The sequence below is a fragment of the Genypterus blacodes genome, unplaced genomic scaffold (genome assembly GCF_046128005.1).
Source record: "Genypterus blacodes isolate CSIRO-AG114 ecotype Tasmania unplaced genomic scaffold, CSIRO-AGI_Gbla_v1 ptg000061l_1, whole genome shotgun sequence".
NCBI classification, from domain to species: Eukaryota; Metazoa; Chordata; class Actinopteri; order Ophidiiformes; family Ophidiidae; genus Genypterus; species Genypterus blacodes.
Genome location: NW_027466873.1, coordinates 2,129,039 through 2,153,797, shown reverse-complemented (window position 1 = coordinate 2,153,797; position 24,759 = coordinate 2,129,039). Strand labels below are relative to the sequence as shown.

At 45.9% G+C, this 24,759-nt stretch overlaps 1 protein-coding gene across 2 annotated transcripts in view; it reads left to right on the top strand.

Annotated features, from left to right (window-relative positions):
- dtx1 (deltex 1, E3 ubiquitin ligase) overlaps positions 1-24,163 on the top strand; it is a 37,478-nt gene extending 13,315 nt beyond the window's left edge. Inside the window, exons 3-10 of one of the 2 annotated variants that reach the window (XM_076154019.1) lie at positions 6,770-7,517; positions 13,588-13,649; positions 13,803-13,937; positions 17,206-17,267; positions 17,419-17,577; positions 18,139-18,300; positions 19,124-19,213; positions 19,781-24,163. In XM_076154019.1, the coding sequence (XP_076010134.1) occupies positions 6,770-7,517; positions 13,588-13,649; positions 13,803-13,937; positions 17,206-17,267; positions 17,419-17,577; positions 18,139-18,300; positions 19,124-19,213; positions 19,781-20,005 (1,643 nt within the window). In that variant the 3' untranslated portion in view covers positions 20,006-24,163. Of the gene's footprint in view, positions 1-6,769; positions 7,518-13,587; positions 13,650-13,775; positions 13,938-17,205; positions 17,268-17,418; positions 17,578-18,138; positions 18,301-19,123; positions 19,214-19,780 lie in introns of both variants that reach the window. The other variant, XM_076154018.1, reaches the window with a different exon arrangement.
- Positions 24,164-24,759: the final 596 nt, after the last annotated feature.

Below are 24,759 nucleotides of genomic sequence, written 5' to 3'. Positions count from 1 at the left end.
CCTCAAAGCTTTTGTCTCCCTGGCAGCAAAACTGAATTAGCTGCGGCCTGTTTTACTGCAGTGTTGACTTTCCCAGCCTGGAGTGAGGCATCCTCTTTTTTTTATTGTTCTTTGGCAGTTAAGCTTCTCTCATCATCGTGAGCCTCCTCCCTTCCTTCTTTCTTCATTTCCTAGAAACTGTAACCACCCACCCTCCTAAATTCTGTACATACCCAATCCTCCATCCTTCCCTTCCTCCTTTCCTCTCCTCTCCTCTCCCCTTCCCTCCCTACCTACCTTCCTTCCTTCCTTCCTCTCCTTCATCTCTGTCTCCCACTGCCTCCTCAGGCAGGCGGCAGCGGCCACTCCGCTTTTGTTCATCCATCACTTTTTGCCGACACGGAGACAAGGGCGCTTAAGGGAATCCAAGTCGCTACTCACGACTGTAGATCATCACAAAGAGCTGCATTCTGGGAAAACCAACGCGTTGTCTCGGCACAGAAAATGAGCTTTGATGTGTGATTGGGTGGGAAAGGAGAGATATTGTGGCGTTTAATGCTGTTAAACCATCTTAATGCCTGACTGTCATACTCATTACTCTGCTCTCTGATCTCCGCTCTCTGATCTCGCACAGTGGTTAATGAGCAGATAATGCTCTTACAGATCTCTCCCACTTTGCTGCACAGGTATGACGGCACTGTCTGAACACACAGTGGTTATTACCTCTATAAGCCTCAACGCCACAAGGCTCTAAATGTAAAGTTCGGTTTTTATCAGATTCATATTCCACGTCGGATCTCCTCAGCCACGTTTTCTCCGAGTCTATGCAGCGTCTCTCATTAAACATTAGTCAGTGTTTCGTGCCTTCTTCGTCTCTAAGCGCCGGCTTGAGTTTATTGTTTTTATTTTGTCTTGGCAGATGAAAGAATTGTTTTTTTTTTTTTTTTTTTTGTTGAAGCTGTGCTGCGGGGGTTCGTGTGGAAGACATCAAACTCAGATCAATTATTCTGTTGCTCCATACTGTCGCGTGTATTAGCATATTCGCCATGTGTTCACTATTCACACGTCAGATATTATGGAGGCTTTACAATGATACCACACGCGATGAAAGGACTCTTAGGCCTCTGCTGACGTGGAGCTTCTTTGCAGCTCAGCAGGCCTTTTTGATTAAATAAAAACTTGATGAAGCGTAAAATGAAATCAAGCTGAAGTTCCACCGACGGAAAAGGGGGTGAGCCTGTGTGTTCGTGCGCCGGCAAGAATGTGTCTTTGAATATGTTGTAAGCCGGATTCTGAAGGGGATGGTGTTCCTTTTTGTTATATTTCCTAATATTTATAGTGTAACATATGAGGTAGAATTTGCTGAAAATGTGTCTGAAGAAATGCATCCAGTAAGACGAGACCCCTTTTGAGAATGAGGTCTTGCTCCAGTTACATCATCCAAGCTAGAACCGAGCCAGAACCAACTACAAGGTGATTTCCTAGGAACCACCATCATGAGTCCACGTACACGCCAAGCTTCCGGAACAACTTATTGCCTTGGTTCTGCTTGGTTCATGGCCCAGCTTAAGCCCAATACTTTTCTCACCAGTAAGTGGGGTAGAGTGTTGTGAGATCAAGAGGCTTGTTTTTGTCAGTTTGGTTTAATTGAAATGTTTCTACAGTATGTGACCCTCAGTGAACTGTTGATACATTCAACTCTCCACAATGCCAACACAGATCAGATAATGGAGGACGTGATATGACTGGGCCTCGTTTAGCTGTGGCCGGAAGTTTGAGTTCTGCCTCTGGCCTCCATGTTGACCCTCTGTGTCATCAGTGGCGTTTTCCTTTGATTAGCCTGTTTAGAGAGAACTGGCAGCTGATCTGGTTTAAATTCAAGAAGGAACGTGTTGGTGTTTCAAAATGATCCCAGGTGAGGGAGGATTGTAGACGACCTCCGATCCATCGCCTCCAATGTCACAGGCGACACAGAGGTTCATATGTTTACCCGTTTCTCTTGCTAGAGGAGCAACACCACACATTAGAGGTCATTTTCGATCGAAGCTTTATCATCTCACCGGTTATGACAAACATCTCTGGCTCGGTGTGCATCAGTAGATTAATCAAATATGAAAGCTGTGACGTTTCTTCGCCAGAGGAGGTTTTAAATACCTCTGAGGCTGCATTGAGCTGTGTAACGCTGGACCAGTTACTGGCCTTTCTGCTTCTGTAGTTAAAAGGAAAAATGCAGCTCTGTGTTTTAATAGGCTCAACGTGGCCCTGGAGAAACTGAAGAGGCTTGTCAATTATAAGCATGCATTATAGAGCTTGATCCGGCCGCTTGTTGTCTGTCCGCCTCTTCCAGCAGCAGCAGCAGCAGCAGCAGCAGCAGCAGCGCGACGATGTGCTGTAAGTACAAGGTGATGAGGGCTGGGTGTGTGTGTGTGTGTGTGTGTGTGTGTGTGTGTGTGTGTGTGTGTGTGTGGTGGGGGGCGGCCCTGATTCAGTGACACATATTTGCGCTCTGTGTCCAGGAGTTGAGCGTTTGTGCGAGAACAGTGAGTGACAGAGTGGAAAATGTGAAGAGCGGCTCGGTGAGACAGCGCTGGTGAGGTGCCAGGAGAGCCAGCAGAGAGCGAGCGAGGAGAACGCTGGCGTCAGCAGCAGATGAGGCGAGAGAGAGAGAGAGAGCGGAGGAGGAGGAGGAGGAGGGGGAGCGACTCCGTTGGCTGCTCTGCTCGGGGAAAGGAATAGTAGGAACATTCACATATGGGCAACCCCCCCGCCGAGCCCCAGGGACGGCTTCCATGACAACAAAACCTTTCCTTTGTGTTTCTGTGACAACAAAGCTTGAATCTGGTTTGTTCTGCAGCAGCTGTTCTGCATGCAGTAGATACCACCTGCACATCAGGTGTGTGTCTGTAACGGATTCCATTAAAAGATGAGTTCTGAGTTCTTTTATTTGAAGCTTATTTTCATATAGCAGAGATTCTGGTCCTGTCCCCTCTGTAGTGCTGTTATCAATCTGAGGCCAGAATCCACAGTTGTCCTTCTTTAATATTTTTCCTTCCTTGAAGCCACAATTTCTTACCATGTTGGTTTTTGGTTTGGCTCTTCATCCAAAAGCAGGAATATCTGGCAGGAGATTGTTTTCGATGCGGCTACAGGTGCTTGTTCTGGTTGCTTTGCAGGCGGTGAAGCAGCACGCTGTGAGGGTTATGTTGTAGCACCTTCCTCCTTTGTAAAATCGGCCTTGCTGCCGTTAGTTTTGTAAGCTGAAGCGGTTTTGAGAGCAGCAGGGCTCGATTGGCCCACAGTGCATGCCACTGCCTCCATGCCTCCCATGATCAAACAACTAATTGTCTGATCATGGGAGGCAGTGGCTCAGTGGGTAGAGCTTCCGCTTGGGAACCGGAGGGACGCCGGTTTGAGCCCCTGCCGAGGTGCCCCTGAGCAAGGCACTGAACCCTTAATTGCTCCCCTCTCTGCGAAGGGTGGTAATGTAATGTAAGTCGCTTTGGATAAAAGCGTCTGCCAAATGATCGTAATGTAATGTAATGTAATTACTATAGCACACAGTTGAAGATATTGCATGACCAGACCTGGCAAGGGAAAGACAAATATGTCTAAAATACTAAAACAATCCTAGTGATGTTGTTTGGACAGTCACAGTTTGTCACAGGGAAATGCTTTACCTGACGTTTCTCCTCCTGACTGGCTTAAAAAAAGAGAATTGATTTCATTATTTCAGTTTCTTACATCAGATTCCTTCTGTGTGGGAACAAGATGTATTTGTAATTACTCTTGGAAGATTGATAGAAGTGTTTAAATTCTAAAGCAAAATAGGCAAACTAAGGCAAACACAAACTGCCTGTATTCTGCAGCAGAACTCTGAGGGCTGTGAGGACTTGGCAGTAGACTGCTCGTCCTTCCATTTAGAGTGGATGGAGTGATTCATGCAAACCCTCCTCCGTTCCCAGAAGGACACAGAGATGTTAAGTGTGGAGCCTGGCGTGACCTCACAGGGAAGTTTCCCTCCAGCCAAGATGTGAGAGGGCAGCCAGGCCGGCCCTGAAACCACTTGGACCTGTGTGACAGCGGGGTTAGAGTCCCACAGCGAGGCCTGACGTGCCAATACGTCACACAGCCACTGCTCACCCGAGGGGAACCGCACTGCTGTTGCACAAGGACAGCTGGAGGACATCATGGGAGGGATGATTTAGGATGTGTGCAAAGATGGCTGCCAAAGGCACACAGGGTCGGACAGGACGTGGCCACTCTCGCCTAGTTTCCTGTCAGGAAGAGAATGAAGGGTCACATGGAGAACATCAACAATTCAGACCACAACCTTTTGGCAAAAACAGCTACAATGTGTGTAGCTGTTTGTATATACGTCACAACCTTTAGTCTTTCTTCCAGAGGTCCCAGCTACCAACACAGTCACAACATAACACACAACACATTCAGTGAGTGTTGAGTGTTGCGGCTACATGAATAAGTAAAAAAGTGCTTCCAGTTATCTTATGAATCCTTATCATTGGGGAAATCTTCAATGGTTTTGTGGAGAAGATGTGTTCCTGTGCACGTTAAAGGTGCTTCCTGCCCTTTGTGCGCGAGTCAAACAGGACCAACCCATCAGCTTTAAGAAACACAAACGCAACACAAAGCCACAATGTTGCCGAAGAACAACCTGTTAGATTAGACAATTCAACATCTCACGCTGCCAAATGATGCTCTTATTCGTGATGTAGAACATGTTGGAACATCAACACTCAAACTTTATTGTCGCAGTTGGCCTCCATTTTCTGCCATTGTGTGTAATTAATATGAGCAGTGGGTAAAACTAGACCCAGAGTTTGTAGAATGCACCCGTGTAGAGCCACAGAACATGTTGAAAAGCCTCTAAAAGCTGCTCTACATCAAATGTCTTCGGTCTTTGTGCTCTTGAAGAAATAGCAACAAGGATCCACAGCGGTCGATTCAAAGGCCCGAGTGAACGCCTGAGTGAACAAAAATGAAGGTGACATGACATTTTGTAAAATCACCGGCGTGTCACTTGGAAGTGCAAATACATTTAGCGGATAAGTAATTGTCAGGAAATCAAATGAGTTTTATTCCGAAAATTCCGAGTTGGCCTCATTAAGTTTATCAGTGAATCAGTCTGTAAAATTACCACAAAGGTGCAAACTGTCATGTCCATTATTTCCTGTTCCTGTTGGGTTTTTGTCATAATTGTGAGTGAGCATCTACAACAGGCAAATCCCTCCAGGGAACTCGGTAAACTTTCCATAGGCAGGCATAGAAAATAAAGCGGTACATGAGGACCTTTATATTTTTTACTTAGTGGCAAAATTCAACAAATAACAGCAAATATCACTTATGTTATATATTACTCGTTTTTGTGGAGAACGCTTGTGAGCAGGTACGAGCATGTAGGAAGTCGTGCTTGACTGAATGACTAAAGAGGCGAGAGACACGCAGGCAGTGGTGTGTGTGTGCGTGTATGTGCGTGTGTGTGCGTGTCTCTCTCTCTCAGCAGAGGTTCTCGGCAGCGGCGGCTCCAAATGAAATTAGCCGTCAGAAGGAGTCCTTTAGCAGCAGACTGCAGCGGAGACTCAAGGTCAGACCTGCTGATTCTGCTGATACATTTCATTCTCTGCAGCCCAGAGCCGGACTACAGGATGAGGGGGGTTACCACCGCCCACCAACACCACCCACCCCCCTACTCACTCCCATACCCACTCATCCTGTGCACACACACACACACACAAACACACTCCCTCCCTCCATTATCACCCTGGTCCTGGCTGGCAGGGGAAGTGTGCATTTACCCGTTAAATGAAGTGGGGGAAGGAGGGGAGGTCCACCCGAGTGCCTGAATACCCTTGCTGACGCGCGGCGGGTGGAGATGGATCTGCTAAGGTGTCCTGATTTCCCGTGTGACTACAGTAATTGTGTTATAATGGAGGTGGGAGCTGAATGGCCATCAGCAGGGAGGGGCGGAAGTACAGTCCAAAGCCGCCCCTCCCCCTCCTTTGGTCTCGTGGCCTGCAGACTGAGACTGAACCGTGGAATTTGCTTCAGATTTGCGCCGTACACTTTGATATAGAGTCTAAGTCTCCCGAGGTCAGGATTTTACTGGCAAGTCGGAGCGTTATACGTTTCAACAAACTCTTTCTGCCACTGTATTAAAGCTACAATATGTAACTCTTCGTCTTGATGCATGCAGCGTATCGTTAACCCTCCTCCCCCTCAGCCGATCAGGTTCCTCTTCAAAGGCTTGTCTGGGTTCAGGGTCTCCTTGAAATTGAACCAAGGCTGAAACTACAACTAGCTGGAGGCCGACGAAAGCAGCAATCAGTGCCGATGCTTTTCTGTCAGGGTTTTTGTTAATGGTCTGAGTGCTGTGCAATTGTTCTGATTGGTTGAGGATTTAATGTCCAGCTCACTTGTATACAGGCAGAACACGCACGTGTACATCAAAGAGTTCCAGGTGTAATCACCCGTCATGGTATCTGCTGCTTTGCCCGGTCCACTGAAGACAATTAATGGTATTTGTGAGTGTGAATCCAGTGAGAGCTCTTCTTCCTGTCACTGCGTTTCACTTCAACGGCCTCGACTACTGATTGATCCGGTCTCACCGCTTGAAGCAGGACGATCTGTGCTACCACCTCCAAGAGAGGATAAAGAGGATATAGAGTTTAGAATGAGTTGAACCACGCAGTTTTTGACTGAAAGCACACTTGTGGATGTAAGCTTATATTTACAAACACTGTATTAATCTGCCATCACTGTCCTTTGTTTCTAGGCACCATGAGGCCTGTGCAGAGGAACTTCTACGAGCCGTCGTCTGCTCCGGGGAAAGGCGTGGTGTGGGAGTGGGAAAATGACAATGGCTCGTGGACGCCATATGACATGGAGATCTGCGTGACCATCCAGAACGCCTACGAGAAGCAGCACCCCTGGCTGGACCTGACCTCTCTGGGCTTCTGCTACCTCATCGACTTCAACAGCATGTGTCAGACCAACAGGCAGAGCCAACGCAAGCGCCGCCTGCGGAGACGCATGGACTTGGCCTATCCTCTGATCATGGGCTCCATCCCCAAGTCGCAGTCCTGGCCCGTGGGCGCCACCTCTGGCCATCCCTGCTCGTGTCAGCAATGCATCCTGGTCAACAGCACGAGAGCCGCCTCCAATGCCATCCTAGCATCTCAGCGCCGTAAGCTGTATGGAGGGACAGCGGGGAACCCCGGGGCCGCGGGGACGCTGACGGTGGTGCGGCAAAGCAACACCTTTGCCGGAACCTCCCTGTGGTCGCCGACGTCCGCCTCCTCCGGCGCCAACAACAATAACATAAGCGTGGGAGGCGGGCAAGCCAAAGCCGAACAGGTGCAGTCGCCGCTGTCAGCTGCCAACTTCCCCTGCTCCCCCGTGATGCCGTCCCTTTCATCCGCCCATGGTCACCACGCGCTCACCATCAACGGACAGAACAATCTGAACCGGCCGGGGACACAGCGCCTCTCCATGGGCACTGCCAGAGGAGCCATCCCACCTGGGTAATGATGTCACGCTAACACAATCGCACATTTCTGTCCATTCACACACTCGTCTCTGGGGTCTGCAGCGGCCCGTCGCCCGTTATGGCGGCACTGTGATGCTGATATTTGACGAAGTGGTTCACAACAAAGGAGGGATGAAAAAGGAAAAGAGACAATCGGCTTTTCTGCTTGTCTGCTCGCTTCACTTCAGACTGTTTATCTTCTGTACTCTGAACTCTCTTTCTCCCTTTCTTTCTTTCTTTCTCTCTCTCACTCTTTCTCTCTCTCTCTCTCTCTCTCTCTCTCTCTCTCTCTCTCTCTCTCTCTGTCTTTGTCTCTGTGTGTCACCATCATTCTCTCTCTCCTTTGTTGATTTATGCCTGCTCTCGTTAACGGGCTCATCAATTGGTCTTCTCCTTTGCTTGACTTTAGAAAGGAACAGTCCTTTGCTCTTGTTCTCTTGTGTGTGGTTGCGTGCGTGTGTGTGTGTGTGTGTGTGACTGGCGTGGCATCACCGATAATAAGCTTATGTTGGCCTCAATAGGCGTGAAATACTGCAGCTCTCTGGATCGTTCCGTTGCTTTTCCTTTCTGCTAATTCTTTTTTACCAACCATCAACCCAACATCACACTTGTCACAGGATGAGAACAGAAGTGTGAGGACATATGTGTGTGTGTTTATGTGCAAGTGTGGCGGTGTCTCTGCATCATTGTTGTGTATGCGTGGTCAGATGCGTGAAGTGAGCTTTGGTGTCGCTGTGGAAACCTATTTGCCATGGAGGCAGAGCCTCACTGGGGAAGGATGAATAATGGATCAAGGAAAAACGGGAGCTTCAGTCGAGCGCTCTGACCTGAGAGCGATTCAACGTGAGGAACCCTGGAAGAGAAAGTGTGTGTGTGTGTGGTGTCGTAACCGATACCTCCGTCTCCCTCTCCTGCTCTTCTCCACTAAAATAAACCTTCTTCTGATCTAATTTGATTCCATTTGGTTCTGGCTGCTCATGGGGAGAGACACAGTTACTGCATGTTTGAGTAATATTGTCCTTCACCCAGGCATACACACGCACGCACGCACGCACGCACGCACGCACGCACGCACGCACGCACGCACGCACGCACGCACGCACGCACGCACGCACGCACGCACGCACGCACGCACGCACGCACGCACGCACGCACGCACGCACACACTTTCACTTTGTGCGGCCTGATTCTGTTTCACTGAACGGAAACGTGTGATGTTTTGTTTGCTCTGTCTGCGGGTGCGTGACCTTGTTTCGTGGGGCGAGCAGGTGAGAAGATGTCATGATATGCATCTGTGGCGGGACCAAGGCGGTGACCTTTCAGGGCTGTTTTGAGGAATTAAGTGAAAGAGTGTATGTACGTGTGTGTGGGGTGGAAATGTGACTACAGCACCAGAAGTTTGAGTGAGTGAGTGAGTGAGTGAGTGAGTGAGTGAGAGAGTGAGAGAGAGAGAGAGAGAGAGAGAGAGAGAGAGAGAGAGAGAGAGAGAGAGAGAGAGAGAGAGAGAGAGAGAGAGAGAGAGAGAGAGAGAGAGAGAGAGAGAGAGAGAGAGAGAGAGAGAGAGAGAGAGAGAGAGAGAGAGAGAGAGAGAGAGAGAGAGAGAGAGACCGACCGGGGTTTAGGTTCTCAGGCGAGTGGCTTCACATACAGGATGAGTGTGGTTTACACACACATCTATAGACAAAGCACACACACAAACGCTGAAATGTGAAGTCCCCTCACACATTCCCACAAACAAGCTACACAGAATGTAAAACATCAGATCTGTGTTTTTCGCACGCCCCCACACACACTAATATTGCCGGCGTGGAGGCACAGCGAGGTGTTTGGTGCGCCGCAGCGTGTTTACACTGACGCTGTACATACGCGCACATATGCTGCCTCTGATTACTGCCCTCCACCGCCTCAAATGCCACGCAAAATCCCACCAAAGATTGATGAGTCTTTGCCTAAGCTAACGCATCACACGGTGCCTTGATTACCCATGTATCATTTATGGTGAAGGATGGAGTTCAAATATTGATCTTTTTATTGTCTCTGGTGTGTGTGTGTGTGTGTGTGTGTGTGTGTGTGTGTGTGTGTGTGTGTGTGTGTGTGTGTGTGTGTGTGTGTGTGTGTGTGTGTGTGTGTGTGTGTGTGTGTGTGTGTGTCGGGGGCAGAAATAGAAATTAGAAGTGGCTCCATCTGCTGGTTCACCAGTTTGTCCGCCTTTACGTTTTATCTGTGTCTCCTCAGTCGTATTCGTCGTTACGACAGACTGAGCTGCTTGCGTCAAACTCTCCCCGTGTCTCATCCTGTTGCGTCGAGCTGCAACTATGTAAAAGCAAACTGACAGATTTAGTGGTTGGAGCGTTTTGCAACATCTCTGGGGAATTTCGAGGTCATTGGTTGTCAATCAAAACCACTTCCTGAAGTGCACTTTCTCTCTCTGTAACAGATTTAAGGGGCCTGTGCAGCAGCATGCTTTCTGTGCAAACCACGAGGTGAGAGATGAGAGTGGCGGTTGCAGGGAACAGAACTAAGACAACAAAAAGGCGCCTCACAAAGCAATGTTCGATTATGATTATAATCGATCTAAATATCAGGCGAAAGGGCGTCCCATTGGTCCCCAACAGTGACACAACAAGTCATGTGATGAATTAAAACAAAGAAAACAGAGGAGTTTTGAAGGACTTTACTCCACACAATGATTTAGGAAGTGTTCTGCTGCCTGTTTGTTTGTTATATTGATTACAATCTATGGAACTTTCATGGCAAAAATCTGGGTGCCAAAGGTCAAAGTGCTCTGATATCTTAAGGATTTGCTTGTGTGTTCTTTTGTCACTTTATCTCGTGTCTTTAGAAGTATACTGGAGCCTAAAGAAGGGGAGAAAAAGTAGCAAAATCCTGCATGTTGTTGTTGAATCTTTTCCATTACTGATTCCTGCGCCCCTCCTGGTTGTAATTCGTCTAAATATTTCACGGCACAGCACCATGTGATATTGGGCTGGATTACAAACGGAGCTCTGTCTTTGTCCTCCGTCCTCCTCACTCATGAATGCCTGCGTTTGCACTTGTCGGCCGTGTTTTTGTGCCGTAGTCGTCCTGTTTTTTCAAAGAGCCTGGGCTGATGCAGACCGCAGGGCAGCTTGTTGAGTGCAGAGATCATTATCCCTCTGTGGGCTGCTTCACCGTGCTGCCCCGGCAACCCCCCCTCATGAGATAAAATTAATATGGGAATTAATGAATAAGTCATGAGGCCTCATCTAGGCTGGACTGATGCAATTTAGGGATTCTCAGCATCATTACTGCTTATTCACAGGGCGTTTTAGGTGCATTACCCATGTTGTAATTCCCCTCGATGTAGCCGGGTGGTTGCCTCTGCCTCTGCCTCTGCCTCCTGCTACCCACATCAATATGCAATTAAGCACTTCTGGAGGTCTCTCCCCCTCTCTCAGCCCCTCTCGCCGTCTTTATGATGCATAATAAACAGATGAAGGGATATTAGCCCTCTGTCAGCACTTCCCTAACTAGGCCTAATGTCGCCTCCGTTTGGGGGAATGGCATCGCTCTCGGCCGGATCGATCCCCTCAGAAATGGAGGGCGGTGGTGGCTTCTCGTCAACATCACAAGCTGAGCCTCGGTCCTTCTTGGACAGGCTTAGACGCAAACACCTCCAGAGGGGTTTGAACGGCAAAAAGACGGACGGAAGACAGCGCAGAGAAGATGGGGATGAGGAGGAAAATGCAGTGAAGCCTCCTCGTCAAACCTGGAATGCTGGAAGATCATGGCTGTCGTCAACATGTAAAGGTCTACAGCTGTTTACAGTGACGATGATACATAAGCACCCATAAGATCTGGGCTCAGTCCAGCTCAGCCTTTTGTTCTGCATCATCTGTTACTCGCTGCATTGATTACTTAGCACAGTGGAGACAATTCAGTAATGATGTTGGATTTCAATGATGTTTCTGAAGGCTGAACCCCGAGTCTCATTTTAAAGATACAGTACTGTTTTTCTACAATTGATCATTAGAATTATCTATTAGCATCAACCGTCCCTTGTCCCTGTATCAGCTCGCTAACGGGTTATTTACATGGAGATTTCAGCACATTGGAGGGTTTCCCCTCAATGCCTGTGCCTGCTGTGTGAAGTAAATGATGACCTGCAATGTTTAGAGAGATAGAAAATTAGTTTTATAATCACAGAAATGCCTCAGGGTGTTTCCCAGTAGAAAGTAGGGAAAGGGAGTGAAATGAACAAGTATTCCGGCGATTGTGTAAGCCTGTGTGTGCAGTCATGCTTGTCAGGAGTGGCGTCAAGTGGCTCAAACTCCAGACCCCATATGGCGGTCAGGACAGACAGACCATTTCCACAAACCAGGCAAGAGAGAGGAGGTAGCAGTGTGCAGAAAAAGATGCAGGCAGCAGCTGTGTGCAGCCTGCCGGGTGAGAGGAAAACAGCTCTGGAGTAATTATGTCATATTCAGTATATTCTTAACTAGCTGTGTGTGTGTGTGTGTGTGTGTGTGTGTGTGTGTGTGTGTGTGTGTGTGTGTGTGTGTGTGTGTGTGTGTGTGTGTGTGTGTGTGTGTGTGTGTGTGTGTGTGTGTGTGTGTGTGTGTGTGTGTGTGTGTGTGTGTGTGTGTGTGTGTGGTGTGTGCGCGCGCAGCTACAGTATTTCATCAAGATTGCATGTTTATTTTCCAAATGCGCTCTGGGACTGATACAGAGATCTCTGCTAGAACTGGGATACGATGCAGTACACACACGCCGTGAATAAGAAGATGAAAGCATTCCTAATTAATGTAATGTTATGTTGTTAGTCGGCGCACAATGAGAAGGTGACGGGGCTCTCGTGCTGTGTTGTCCCATTTTCCTCCTAATGAATATACTGTGTTTGATCGCACGCCCCTCCACAAAAAGCCAGAATTATAAGCAGAGGCATTGAGCTTTCGTGTTCGTGTGTTTGAAGTGAATGTTGAACTAAGATGGCCAAATAAGGTTTTGCTGAACATCTTATTCTCCTTATCTGATCTGTTTTCAGTAACAAACGTCCTAATATTTATCCCTTTTTCAGTAACAAATTGATCTTAGCTGGAATTGTTCATATTGGATTGAAACAGAAATCTGAGAATCATAAGGAACAGCAATTTTAACCATCAAAGTATCAGGACAGCTGCACTACTGAGGTTTTTATTACAACAATATGTAATAAAAAAGTACAATTTCAATATTAATAGAATAATTGGAAATCAACACTTAAAAATAAAGAAATGACCACATTGAAGGATGGGATGGTCAGGTGACCTTGTGGTGCAGGTGAGCATGGTGCATACCCATATCTCTCTGAATATCAGCTGCTAATATTGTGTTTCTGTCATATCGGTTTTTGCTATTAAGTAATGAAAACGGACGCAATAACCTGCTGTCACCAGGTTGATTGTCACCTGTGTGTGTTGGGGGTCTGGATCCTGTTACTGATAAAGACTGCACCAGGTGATTTCGCCAATTGATCCTCCTCTGATCAAACACCAAACCCTCAACCTTCCATCATCTCCAGTCTGATATGCCCCCTGAATTAGACGTCCATTCTTTTGTGGCGACAGAATGTGTTTACCGTAAGCACGTCGCGTGTGTTTTGGTTCTTCACAGAGCCGTTCAGACACACAGCACAGCCGGGACAACTCGTGTCCCGGCTGTTGTTGTTGTTGTTGTTATTGCTCTCAGCTCTTGCTGAATGACTTCACCTTGTCGGGACGCAGGTGATATTAAATTAGTGTGTTGATATAGATTGATGAGATGTTTGGGAGCTTTGGGCCCTAAAGAGACTTCACGGTGGGCGAGCACAGAGATCCACAAACATGACTGTGTGTGTGTGTGTGTGTGTGTGTGTGTGTGTGTGTCTACATCTCTGAACATTCTGACTCAGGATTGTGTTCTGATATAATTTAGACACATTCTTGTACACACTTTCACACACATTGCAGAAGGTTTCAGAAGGTGAAAGTGTTATGGAGCCAGCGTGAATTCTCAGTGGCTCGCTTTGGTTACGGCTCAGCCTGACGGTCTTGTCCTTCGTCCCACAGGGTTCCCGCTCTCCCTGTGAAGAACCTGACTGGATCTGGACCAGTTCACCCGGCACTAGCAGGTTAGAACTCCTCTGCTTTTAGTGGATGTTTGAATACCAGACTGGTATTCAAACATCATTATATCGGTTAACCATTTTTCATTCTTTCTTGTTCGTGTGTGATTGTGTGTGTTTGACACGTGTTAGGGATGACAGGAATCCTGATGTGTGCAGCAGGTCTGCCGGTTTGTCTGACCCGGGCGCCCAAACCCATTCTGCACCCGCCGCCCATCAACAAGAGTGACATGAAGCCTGTGCCGGGGATCAACGGCATGCGGCGCAAAACCAAGAAGAAGCACCTGAGGAGAGGTAGGATGGAGGGGAGGAGAGGAGGGGTAGGATGGAGGGAGGGAGTGAGAGGAGAGGTAGAATGGAGGGAACGAGAGGAGAAGGGGAGACAAATGAGTGCAACCAGGGCCTGAGAAAAAATAGTGACAGGCTCATTTGTCTTAAATTCATCAGATATTTCCTGGGAGGTAAATTTTCTATGCCTACCACTCAAACCCGAACATGTCAATACTGAACACCTGAATAGTTAAATCAATATTTAATATGAAATGAGAGAATTGAGAGTATATAATTTTATAACATGTTGCTTAACTGCAGATTCTAAATGTTTCAGTCCCCGTTGTGTCCATCAATCTGTTGTTTAAAATGTGAGAAAAAATACTTTGAGTTCCAAAAGTAATAGCTTCATTTTGATATGTTATGGTTCTGTATCTGGATACGACACTCACTTGCCTGTATGTAGATTGGATGAGGAATTCTGTGTAATCCTCCTCCTCAGTTCTCTCAGGCGCGACCACACTGCTAAAAGTCGTCGCTCGGTGCAAAAATACTTTTATCTCATCGTCTGAGGAAGCTAAACCTGTGATCCACTCACATATTCCATTTTCCGCCTCTTATTCAGACCTGAGTCATGAGGCAGCATGCTAAGCAAAGTAGCCCAGCTGTTCGCCCTCCTCTCCCCGCACGCGTCCTCTACCTCTTACTGGACGATACCAACACAGCCCTCATTTCCTCCAGCGTATTCTGCTTCTGCATGAATTATTCTGTAATTAGTTTGTTTTTTTTATATACAAAACTAAGACCAGTGAACAACAAACCAAAGCGAGCAACATTTGGTTTTCTCATCAAACACACACACTTATATAACTCTATTGGAGTGCGGTTTGTTTGTGCGGTGTTACAAAGTGGAACATTCCTACAAACTCGTCTCCAAACTTGCCATAAAGATGAGTTCAGGGGTTTGCATTTGCATAGGTGCTTTACTCTAGTATCAGTACGAGGCATTACTAAGTTCCCTTTCAGCCTGGCTCTCACAGTAACCATTAAAGGACAGGGGTCATAGAGGATGAGTGAGTTGGCATCATCTTTCCCAGCCTGTGTTTGCTGCTGTAAACAGCCTTCTCCTGGGGAGCGAGAGCCTAGCAGCATGAATGTTTTCATTGAAGGTGATGAGGGAAGTGCCTTACAGGCCCTGAGGCCCGAAGGCACTCTGCTCCAGTTCAGATAACCCAGACGGCTGAAACCTCATTTAGGTGGATTTTGGTTCCAATGTTTAACCATTATATCTGATCCAGCATGTGTATACAGTATAGTATGTGAGCACAGAGTAAATCCACATAGACTTCAAAGTAAATTCCAAACCTTCAAAGTGTTTTTGTGTTGTAATCGGGGGGGCCATAAGTGCTCCTGTTAACCTCTACATCTCATCAAAATGATAAATTAACTTTAACCTCTCACCGGTGCACTGATAATGATTCAGGGAAGCCGTCCTGTACCTATCATAACAAAGCCATAAAACACAATAATGACCTGCAGGGTAGATTTATGAGCAAATGCAATAAAAGTGTTACTTTAACAATGTAATGGATGTTACGCTACATTGGGATTGACGGAGGCCGTTTAAAAAACGCAATTAACAAGGGGCTGCTTGGAGTGAGCTGGTTTGGCAGGCAACCTGGTGTTGAGTTGGTTTGAATAAGCACAGGTCGATGGAAACCATGGAAACTGAAGACCTCCCAGGAGAGTCTTTGTCCCTGTAGATCAGTGAGGCTGTTGGGTTTACACGGGCTTACGTACGGCCGGGCGGTGTGAGGAAACGACTGTGGAGCAGAGGAATGGAAGCTCGGAATGAATGTGTAAACTGTACGGACACAGAGAGAGAGAGAGAGAGAAGGGGGGAGGGAGGGAGAGAGAGAGAGAGAGAGCTCAGGCAGCGAGCTGTGAGGCGTTTTGGCTTTCTTGTACAAGGAGATTGGAGCTTATCCGACTCTGCTCTCTGCACAGAGAAAAGGGCCAGAGAGGCTTTTGATCCGGCTAATGAAGCCATCAAAGAGCAACGGCGGAAAACACATAATTGAGTCTCTCTTTCTCCCTCCCTTCATACCTCTCTCCCTCTTCTTTCTTCTTCCATTTCATACCCTTTCACTCTTAGCCCTCTCTCTTTCCTCCCCCTGTCTGCTCTCTGGCCGTCCCTCAAATGAACAAACAAAGGCTCCGGGGGAAGCGCGGTCGCCCGTAAGCGTATTAGGAGTGTAAGCTGTGGGTGTGCTGTCAGAATTCACCAGTCCGGATGCACACGAGGATTAGCATCGTGCCGTATGTGCGAATGGCTTATTGCTACGTGCGAGTTTGAAGGTGACCTGCCCTTTCAGCATCACATGTGTGCTGTGTTGACACGCACAGAGCGGCTGGGTGTCTGAAAGTTCAATATGCATCAATATGGTGATGCATGAGCAAGGCTTTGATCTAACTTGAAGCTTCCAGAAGCACCCAAGGGCCTGCAAGTTGTGTAGGATGGACAAACTAAAAGAACGCCCAGTTATTATTGATTGTTTGTCATCTCTGGTAGTCATGGTTTCAGCTTTGACCCAGTTCAGCAGCCGCTCTTTCAAGACGTGGTTTTGCAGATTTTCAAAGCCTGCGACGGCGTCACACAACCTAGTGTCAACGCAGCTTTTCCATTAAGCATTGTAACACTGACAGCGTCTCAGGACTTTTTTTCAACAAGGCATCTTTGGAGCCTGACCCTGAAAACACAGTCGTCAACACACACCCCAATCTCTTCCTGTGTCTGCAGCTTTTGATACTTAACTACAACTGATAACCAGGCATTTGTGTGGCCTTGTGATGATGACTTTAGAGAGTAGATGCCAGGTTAACTCTATTCTACCAAAGGTCAGCAAATTCAGTTACAATCGTGTGAGAAAGGTGCATGTTTGCGTCTCATGGTAACCCCCATTGGCTGGTTTTTCAAGATGCTTCAAGGAATTAGAATCATCTTTATCGTTTTCTCTTCTTAGATCCCAGTCATTGGAGTGGAATTATTGTTTTATTTGAAGGTGATGAGGAAAGTGTTCTTTTTGAAGTTGACAGTAAGCCACAGTGCAGAATCTGGGTCCCGGCTGACTCTGACACTGGTGCAGATTTCAGGACGCTCCTCTGTGTGGCCTCATATGTGTCCTTAAACACTGATAAGGAATAAACACGGCCACATATCCTTCCCTATACTTCCCTTTGTGGTGTATTTGTCTTGTAACGGTCATCTCATGTCCCTTTTTCTTATCACAAGGGAAAAACCCAGAGGATGTAGTGAGAAGATACACAGAGAAAATTAAAGTGGTCCCAGATGAGGTAAGAAAAAGAGCAACCACACACACACACTCCCACACTCACGCTGAGCGCTACAGTCTGTCAGTCTGTGATGCCCTAACCAAGTGTGAAAGCATCACAAACGCACAGTCACACTGAATGGCAGCTAAATTGTTTTGGTGCACTATTCCAGGACTGCACCATCTGCATGGAGAGGCTGGTCATGTCATCCGGCTATGAAGGCGTCCTGCAGCACAAAGGCATCAAGCCAGAGCTGGTGGGCAAACTTGGCAAGTGTGGGCACATGTACCATCTGTTGTGCCTGGTGGCCATGTACAACAATGGCAATAAGGTGGGTACAAGCTTGTGAGCCAGACGCTGTTATGATGTCACTGAAAGAATGACAGACTTGTGCAGATTGACGGTGCCGGCAGATCAGATCAGGCTTGAATATTGGTACACCCAGATGGGGGGGGTTTATACACTTAACAGACAAATATATATAATATAACAAAGAAATGTGCAGATCGTTGCGTTTTGTTTCAGTTTAGCTCAGCTCAGTTCCAACTACTAAGGGTCTCTGCACATTATACGTTATACATAAAGAGATGAGTGAGAAGTTGTTGACGCCTTGTTCATATGCAACCCAGACATCTAAGAAATGCTCTCTTCAGGCCATGTTAAACTTCAAAAACAAAGGCGTTAATACATGAATTTAAAGGATCTTCACCACTCTGATTTAGCTCAGATCAACCGGTGTTGTTGCTGGGAAAATTCATAATAAAGCAGAAGCAGGAACCAGGAAGCCTCCCTACGTGCAGTATAAGCAATCTGAACCTATCTTATAACAGATGTTTTACAGATGTCAGATAAATGGATTTGTCTGTTCTTTGTCTTTGTGTGTTAACACCAGGATGGCAGTCTTCAGTGTCCTACATGCAAGACCATCTATGGGGAGAAAACAGGCACTCAGCCCCCTGGGAAGATGGAGTACCACGTCATCCCTCACTGCCTGCCTGGCTACCCAGACTCCAAGACCATCCGCATCGTCTATGACATTCCCGCTGGCATCCAGGTCAGCACCGTGCTGCTTTAGTCGCCTAAACCGCCGTCTCTCTTCTGTAAATCCCCCCTCTTCGCTGCCACAGCTGCTTATCTTCTTTAAGTTTGACGGGCAAGTATGTGCACACCAAGGTGAGGTGCCGGAGGGCTGCAAGTCCTCCATCAATACGACTAAAGCAGGCACGGTGTGATCTGACTCGTGGCTTTCTTCCTTTGCCAACACGGTGTGCCATTCCCAGGACAATGAAAACACTCGCAAAAATACAAACAAGCTGTTGAGACGCAACCCAGCAGTTGGAATCCTGGTGTTGGAGAGGAGATGAAGAGATTGAGAGCTGAAAATGTTGAGTGTAACTTGTATCTGATCGACCAGTGATGCCGGTTTTAAGCTCCAGCCTAAAACTTACTAAATAAATTGTTGATTTAGTGTTGAAAAACCCAAATGTAGCATTTAGGGGTTGTGCTGTGTATGACATTAAAAGAATCTTGATCTTGAAAAATGGACAAAACCTCTGTTGAGGCAATTTAAAGAGAGATCCCCTCCTTTTCCTATGTGCAGGTGTTCAAAGGAGCAGTGTGAGCAGTAGAATATGATGCAGTGTGGTATAACCAGTTTCATAAACAAAACATTTATTAAGTGGACGTTTTCATATTTGCAGCATTGAAAACTGTAGCAGAATTTTAATCACATCCCTCATGGAATCCTGAAAGCAACGCGAGCAGCAAAACCTTGTTTATTGGTTTCTGTCTGTATTCTTTCTGTTTTAATGAAGTCGTTGCTGAAAGAGCGAGGGGGAGCTGTTAACCGTTTCTCACTTTTGATATTGCAACCGCAGACAAATGAACACCCGAGCCCAGGGAAGAAGTTCAGTGCCAGAGGGTTCCCTCGCCACTGCTACCTCCCCGACAACGAGAGAGGCAGGAAGGTAAGATGAGACGCAAACACAAGAGATCACATCTGAAAGCTCTGTGTGTACATTACGCTTATATTATACTTTTAACCCATGTAATAACCTGATAACTCTTATTTTATAATAATAGTCTAAATGCATATGGAAAAAACCTGGATCTTAGTTTGTAGCCTGGTTACACACAAACACACACACACACACACACACAGAATGGCCAATATGTGTTTCAAAGGCCAAAGATGTTGCCAGGTCAGACCAGATGCACCTGGCCAATCAGAAGAGGGGAAGGGGGCCTTAAAGGCACAGTACGTTAAAAACAGGCTCATTTTATTCACTTGTTATTAAAGCTTATCAGTAAGGTTGAAATAGAACGTGGAAATGTGTATAATTTGTAAATTAATTGTGGCTTTAATAATGAATAAATAATTATTATTCAATGCTGTCCGTTCCGTTTATCTCTCTGTCATTTAGTTTCTTCAAGGACAAAGATTCATCAATGATTCATCCTCTGTGTAATCATAACTAAACTAATCACCTTTCTCTCTCTTTCTCTCTCTCCCCCCCTCTCTCTCTGGTCGTTAGGTGCTGAAGTTGCTGATCATGGCCTGGGATCGCCGCCTCATCTTCACCATCGGCACCTCCAGCACCACGGGCGAGTCGGACACAGTGGTGTGGAACGAGATCCACCACAAAACAGAATTCGGCTCCAACCTCACGGGCCACGGCTACCCCGACCCCAACTACCTGGACAACGTTCTGACCGAGCTGTCGGCCCAGGGGGTTGCCGAGGACAACCTGAAGGACTGAGAAACCAGCGAGTTGGTTAACAGAAACACAAGTCTCTAGAGACGAGGCAAGCAGAGCGACGTGGCCGACAACTCTTTACTCCCCTGCAGACCGCAACGCCCTGCGGGAAAGGAAGCAGCAGAAGTGTTTTGATTTCTAAAACCTCTGAAACATTTCGATCCTGTGCTGTGATGCCAAATTTTCTCGAAGGGTTCAGGACTGTGAAGATTCGGGGCAGATTGCTGTCTTGATGTTGTTAGCTGCAGGAAAATGGTTTGCAAAGCTCTTTTAGAATCAATTCTTAACCTGTTTCTTTGCATTTGAGTCCAAAGGTTTAACGCTGGGATATAAACATGCTCAACTCCAACCTGCACGGCCCAGACTGACGCTGCATAACCACTTTTACACAGAGAGATTGGGTGTAGAAATCAATTATATTTAATTATTGAAATATATATGGAATAAGAGGTTGAGGTGTTGGCATTGCTTGATATTGTGTCGAGGAAATGATAAACAAATCCAAATGAATTGTTTTGGCCTCCCCCATTTTCTAAATATTATTACACAGAACTTTGATTTGTAATTTTAGAGACGAATAATGAGTCGATCTGAGTGGACGCTCATGTGACTGTGGCATATCATAAATCAGCTGTTCTGAAGCGGAGGTGTGGTCGGTAGTGCATGACGTAGGTTCCAGAAAGCTAAAGGCTATGAGGTATTAGTGTTTGGTAATATATGTATGTGGTATCCTTGTTGGCTGTCTTTGAACAGAAATGTGAAATAGATGAAACGAGCATCTTAGCAGTCACTCTGATGCTCGTTAAGCGGTGCTGTACGTCGAAACGGCTGCGGTTAGGAAACAGGAATCGCTGCACTCCAAGGTTAAACCCATTTGTTTTGTTGACACGCTGATGATGCTGACCTCTGTGAATATAAAGCCTGCATTATTATTCTCCCGTTGGAGCGAACTCACGATCCATCACACTCACCATGTATGAGGGGGGAGCGTGTGCACGCATGCCCTGAGGCGTTAATGCATTGCCTTTAAGTCCTTGAAGTGAAAAGCTGAACATGCTTCTCAAAGTCCAGCGTCCCTCTTTCATGCGCCAACACTTTTCCCTTGGAGATCCATCTTAGGCAGCGCTGGCCTCTCGCTCGCCTGTGATCTACACGTCTCTAGTGGGCTTGTGTGCCAGCAGGCCGTACACGCTGCTCTCTGCTGCTTGTTTGTGCCGCACACCACTAAAAGGTGTTAGATCCTGATGGATGGCAGCAGCAAAGGAACCATGCAAATGTTGATTCAGTATGTCACCGGTTGTTGCTGGGAAGTATTTTTCCCTTGTTTTTGAGATCCGTTTGTGGAAATCTGAAGATATTTCTTTCCCCTGAGATACAAGCTGAATGAGCAGGGATGTTGGTAATGATTATAACGTGGGCTTGTATAGCTAAATATATGAGAGTTAATCATAGTCTTCCATAGCACCTTAAGGCAACAACTTGGTTATATCAGCGGTTTAATTTTTAGAAATATGTCTTAATTGCATTTGCAACTAAATCGTTTTTTAGTTTCTAATCTGCCTTGCAATGCTTTAAAAATAAACTTTACATTTGCAGGTGTGATAAAACCGGATTTAAAGGTACTCTTTAAATTCAAGCTCAATTTGAGTCGACAGTATATGTTTGATTTATTTTTATACTCTTCTATATTGAAAAATGTAAAGATCAACTGACCCACGTATCTACACACAGGCACATACTAACATCATCATCACATCAAATTTGGCAAAGCCGAACTTTGCCAGTATGTCAGGGACTGTTGAAATATGTATGACATGTTATGGACGTCTTATATTGCAAGTAGTGTTAGCGTATGCTGCTGTCTTAACATTAATGTAGAATCTGTGTAGTTGATCCCCAGTGGGGCTCCAATAAATCCAGTTAGTATGTCTTTGTTATTGGTGGGGGCTTTAGCAGCATGAAGATGGCCGTTCCCCCAAATGGGCCGTTTATATTCCTGAGATCTCCAGATCCTAACGAAAACTGTCAGCGTTAAATTATATCAGCATAATTCCGGAGCAACAAAATTAGTTCAATCATATATCAGCGCACTCAATTAAATAATTTAGTAACCCTTAAAGGACTCGATGCCCTTGCATGCTTCAATAGCTGTAAGCAAACGAGGAAAGAACGGATCATCCTCAAATGCCACACACGGTTCAGCCCTTAGAACTGTGCTTTGACTTCCCTATTGGCGATAGCGCCCCTCCCACCCCCCGGCAGTGATTGGCCCGAATATCACTCGGCTTGTTTGCATCATCGTGGAGGAGCCGATGGGCAGAACACTGAGCCTAAATCACAGTGCGTTGAACCTTTTTGCCCTGAAGGTTCTTCTTCTTTCAAAGTATATTGAGGCCTTAAGGTAAAAACAGCTGTGACCTGTTTGCATCTCATTATACCGAGCTCAACTACAATATTCCTTCTTTCCGGAGAACCTGGGGACTCAATGTTGTTCGTTTAAAGTTAGAATTGTTCTGTACTTCAAAAAGTGAGCAGATCAAAGCTTTGAAAAAATTCAGACTCACCCCAGGGGTTTAAAAATTTCCACAAATATTTTTCCATGAGATGTTTTGAGCCTCTATGTCCATTTTTTTCTGCAAATCAAACCTTTCTTCATAAGGTTAGAGGGATTTTAAGCACGTGCTTCAAAACTGAATCCTAGATTAACCATGCCTCCCTCTGGTGGAGAGTTTTGTTAATGCTGCTTACAAAGTTCTTCGTCTGGGATAGGGACGCTTCCTCATCTTGTGATTTGCCCTGTTTCAAAATTATTTATCCTACATTTTCAAATGTGCGATAACGTGGCGATTCTTTAAGGTCCTTTAAGGGTTAAACTACTTTCTTTGTTTGTGGTGCTCAGCGGGCCTCAAAAAACCCAACTTTCTGGCACCTACAGATGCTAAACCATGAACAGCATTGGTAACTGTGATTTGCTTCAGGTCTGTTGTCTCTTCTCCACACCCTTTACATGGAACAATGGGAACAAAGGCTTCCAATCAATCAGGGAATTTTCCATGTTCAGCAAAGTTTCATTAAAAGCAGAAATCCAAACGTTTGCTTCTTCGACTTTGGTTTTTACGTCTCACAGTACGAGCGACGCCCTTTAGACATTTCAGGTGTGAATGGTAACAAGGCCAACCAGGAAGATGAGTAACCTTTGGTATTTGTCAGACGAAGAAAGAGAGATGGTGTTTATGCAATTTACTATATTTCAGATCTAATATGTAATTTATGTGTAGCAAGAATGCTGATTTTTCTTGGGGTTGATGCGGATGGCTTTTCTTTACGAGGTTGCCTACCTCTGCATTTATAATGGGGTCATGATCTGAGGATGTTCACAGGTTATGAATTAGAAAACATATATATTTTTGATGTGTTTTTTGGAATAATGATTGTCTGCAACAGCATAACACACTTGTATTATTCTTATTAAGAAACATTCCATACTGTTTTCCATAGCATAATTTGATTAGAGGTTGGATATGGGATGAAGTTTCTCCGTCCCAACATACTGAAGTATTTACTGTCTGTACTGCATACTGCTCTCAAAATTATACCTTAACATTTTAACATATTCTGTATGTTTGTATTTGTTTACCTGCGTGCGTGCGTGTGTGTGTCTGTGTGTGTCTAGTACACAAGTCTTAGGTTCGTGTCCTTTAAAGATACAGTAATGTTCTCTTAGAGGTGCATGGTAACCACAATGTGTGCAAGTTTATTGACGATGCGTTGCTTTACCTAATCAATACATCATTGCTTCTGTATTAGAAATATCGTCCAGTTTATATTCTACTGAGTTGGATATTTTCTCTCTTGTTCCTCAGAGGATGAGACAGCGTTTTGCTGCCATCTTCATTCTTTTGACCACATTTGCATTTTAAGTGCCCATTGTAATTGATATTTTTGAACCATAATTCGTTTTTCTTAAGTAATGTCTAAATATTGCTATTTAAGAGAATTGAGATTGAGATTATCTAAAAAGCAAGATATAGAGAGACATTGATTAAACTATAAAGGGCTTCTTAATCTATTGGTCTTTATTGAATTGTGATGACCTTGTTGCATGTTTGTGTGTTTCTTGTGGAAAAATAAATGTACCCTCCACAGGGGCAGTTTGTTTGACCTTTTGTCCCTTCGGCTTTTCCTCTTTCTCCCTCCGTGGCACGTCCTCCTTCATTTAGCTCCACCATTTCCTTCTCCCCAGGCAGCTCTGTACTCTGCACCTCGTTATATGGATATAAATGAGCTTTGCTGGAGCTGTGGAGTGCTGCAGAAACGGTTCTCACTGGCAGTAAATTTGCTTTATGGTCATTTTCTGTCACTGGCTACAGAAAGTGGTACCGTGGATGGGATTCCTTGCATGAGCTGCAGTGCATACAAAAACAGCATTTTCCAGCGACTGCAGCGGGGTTAGTGTTTGGTTTGGACTCGTCACCATCCTGCGCCGCAGCCTCGGGGTCAGTCACCCAGGTCACCTGCCTGCACCCACTCTCACCTCACCTCTCATCGCTAATGAGAGCTCGAGCAGGGAGCCTCTGCTGCACAACTGCAGCTCTGCTCTCATTAGCATTTAAATAAGGCTGAGAGGAGGAAGGGCTGCAAACACTGTTTTTGTGAGCGTCACAGTTGGCATAATTTAACATAATTCCTGTTGGATTGTTAAATCTGGTTGGGTATGTTTGATTAAATTCATGTAGAAAGATGTTGTTGTACAGTAA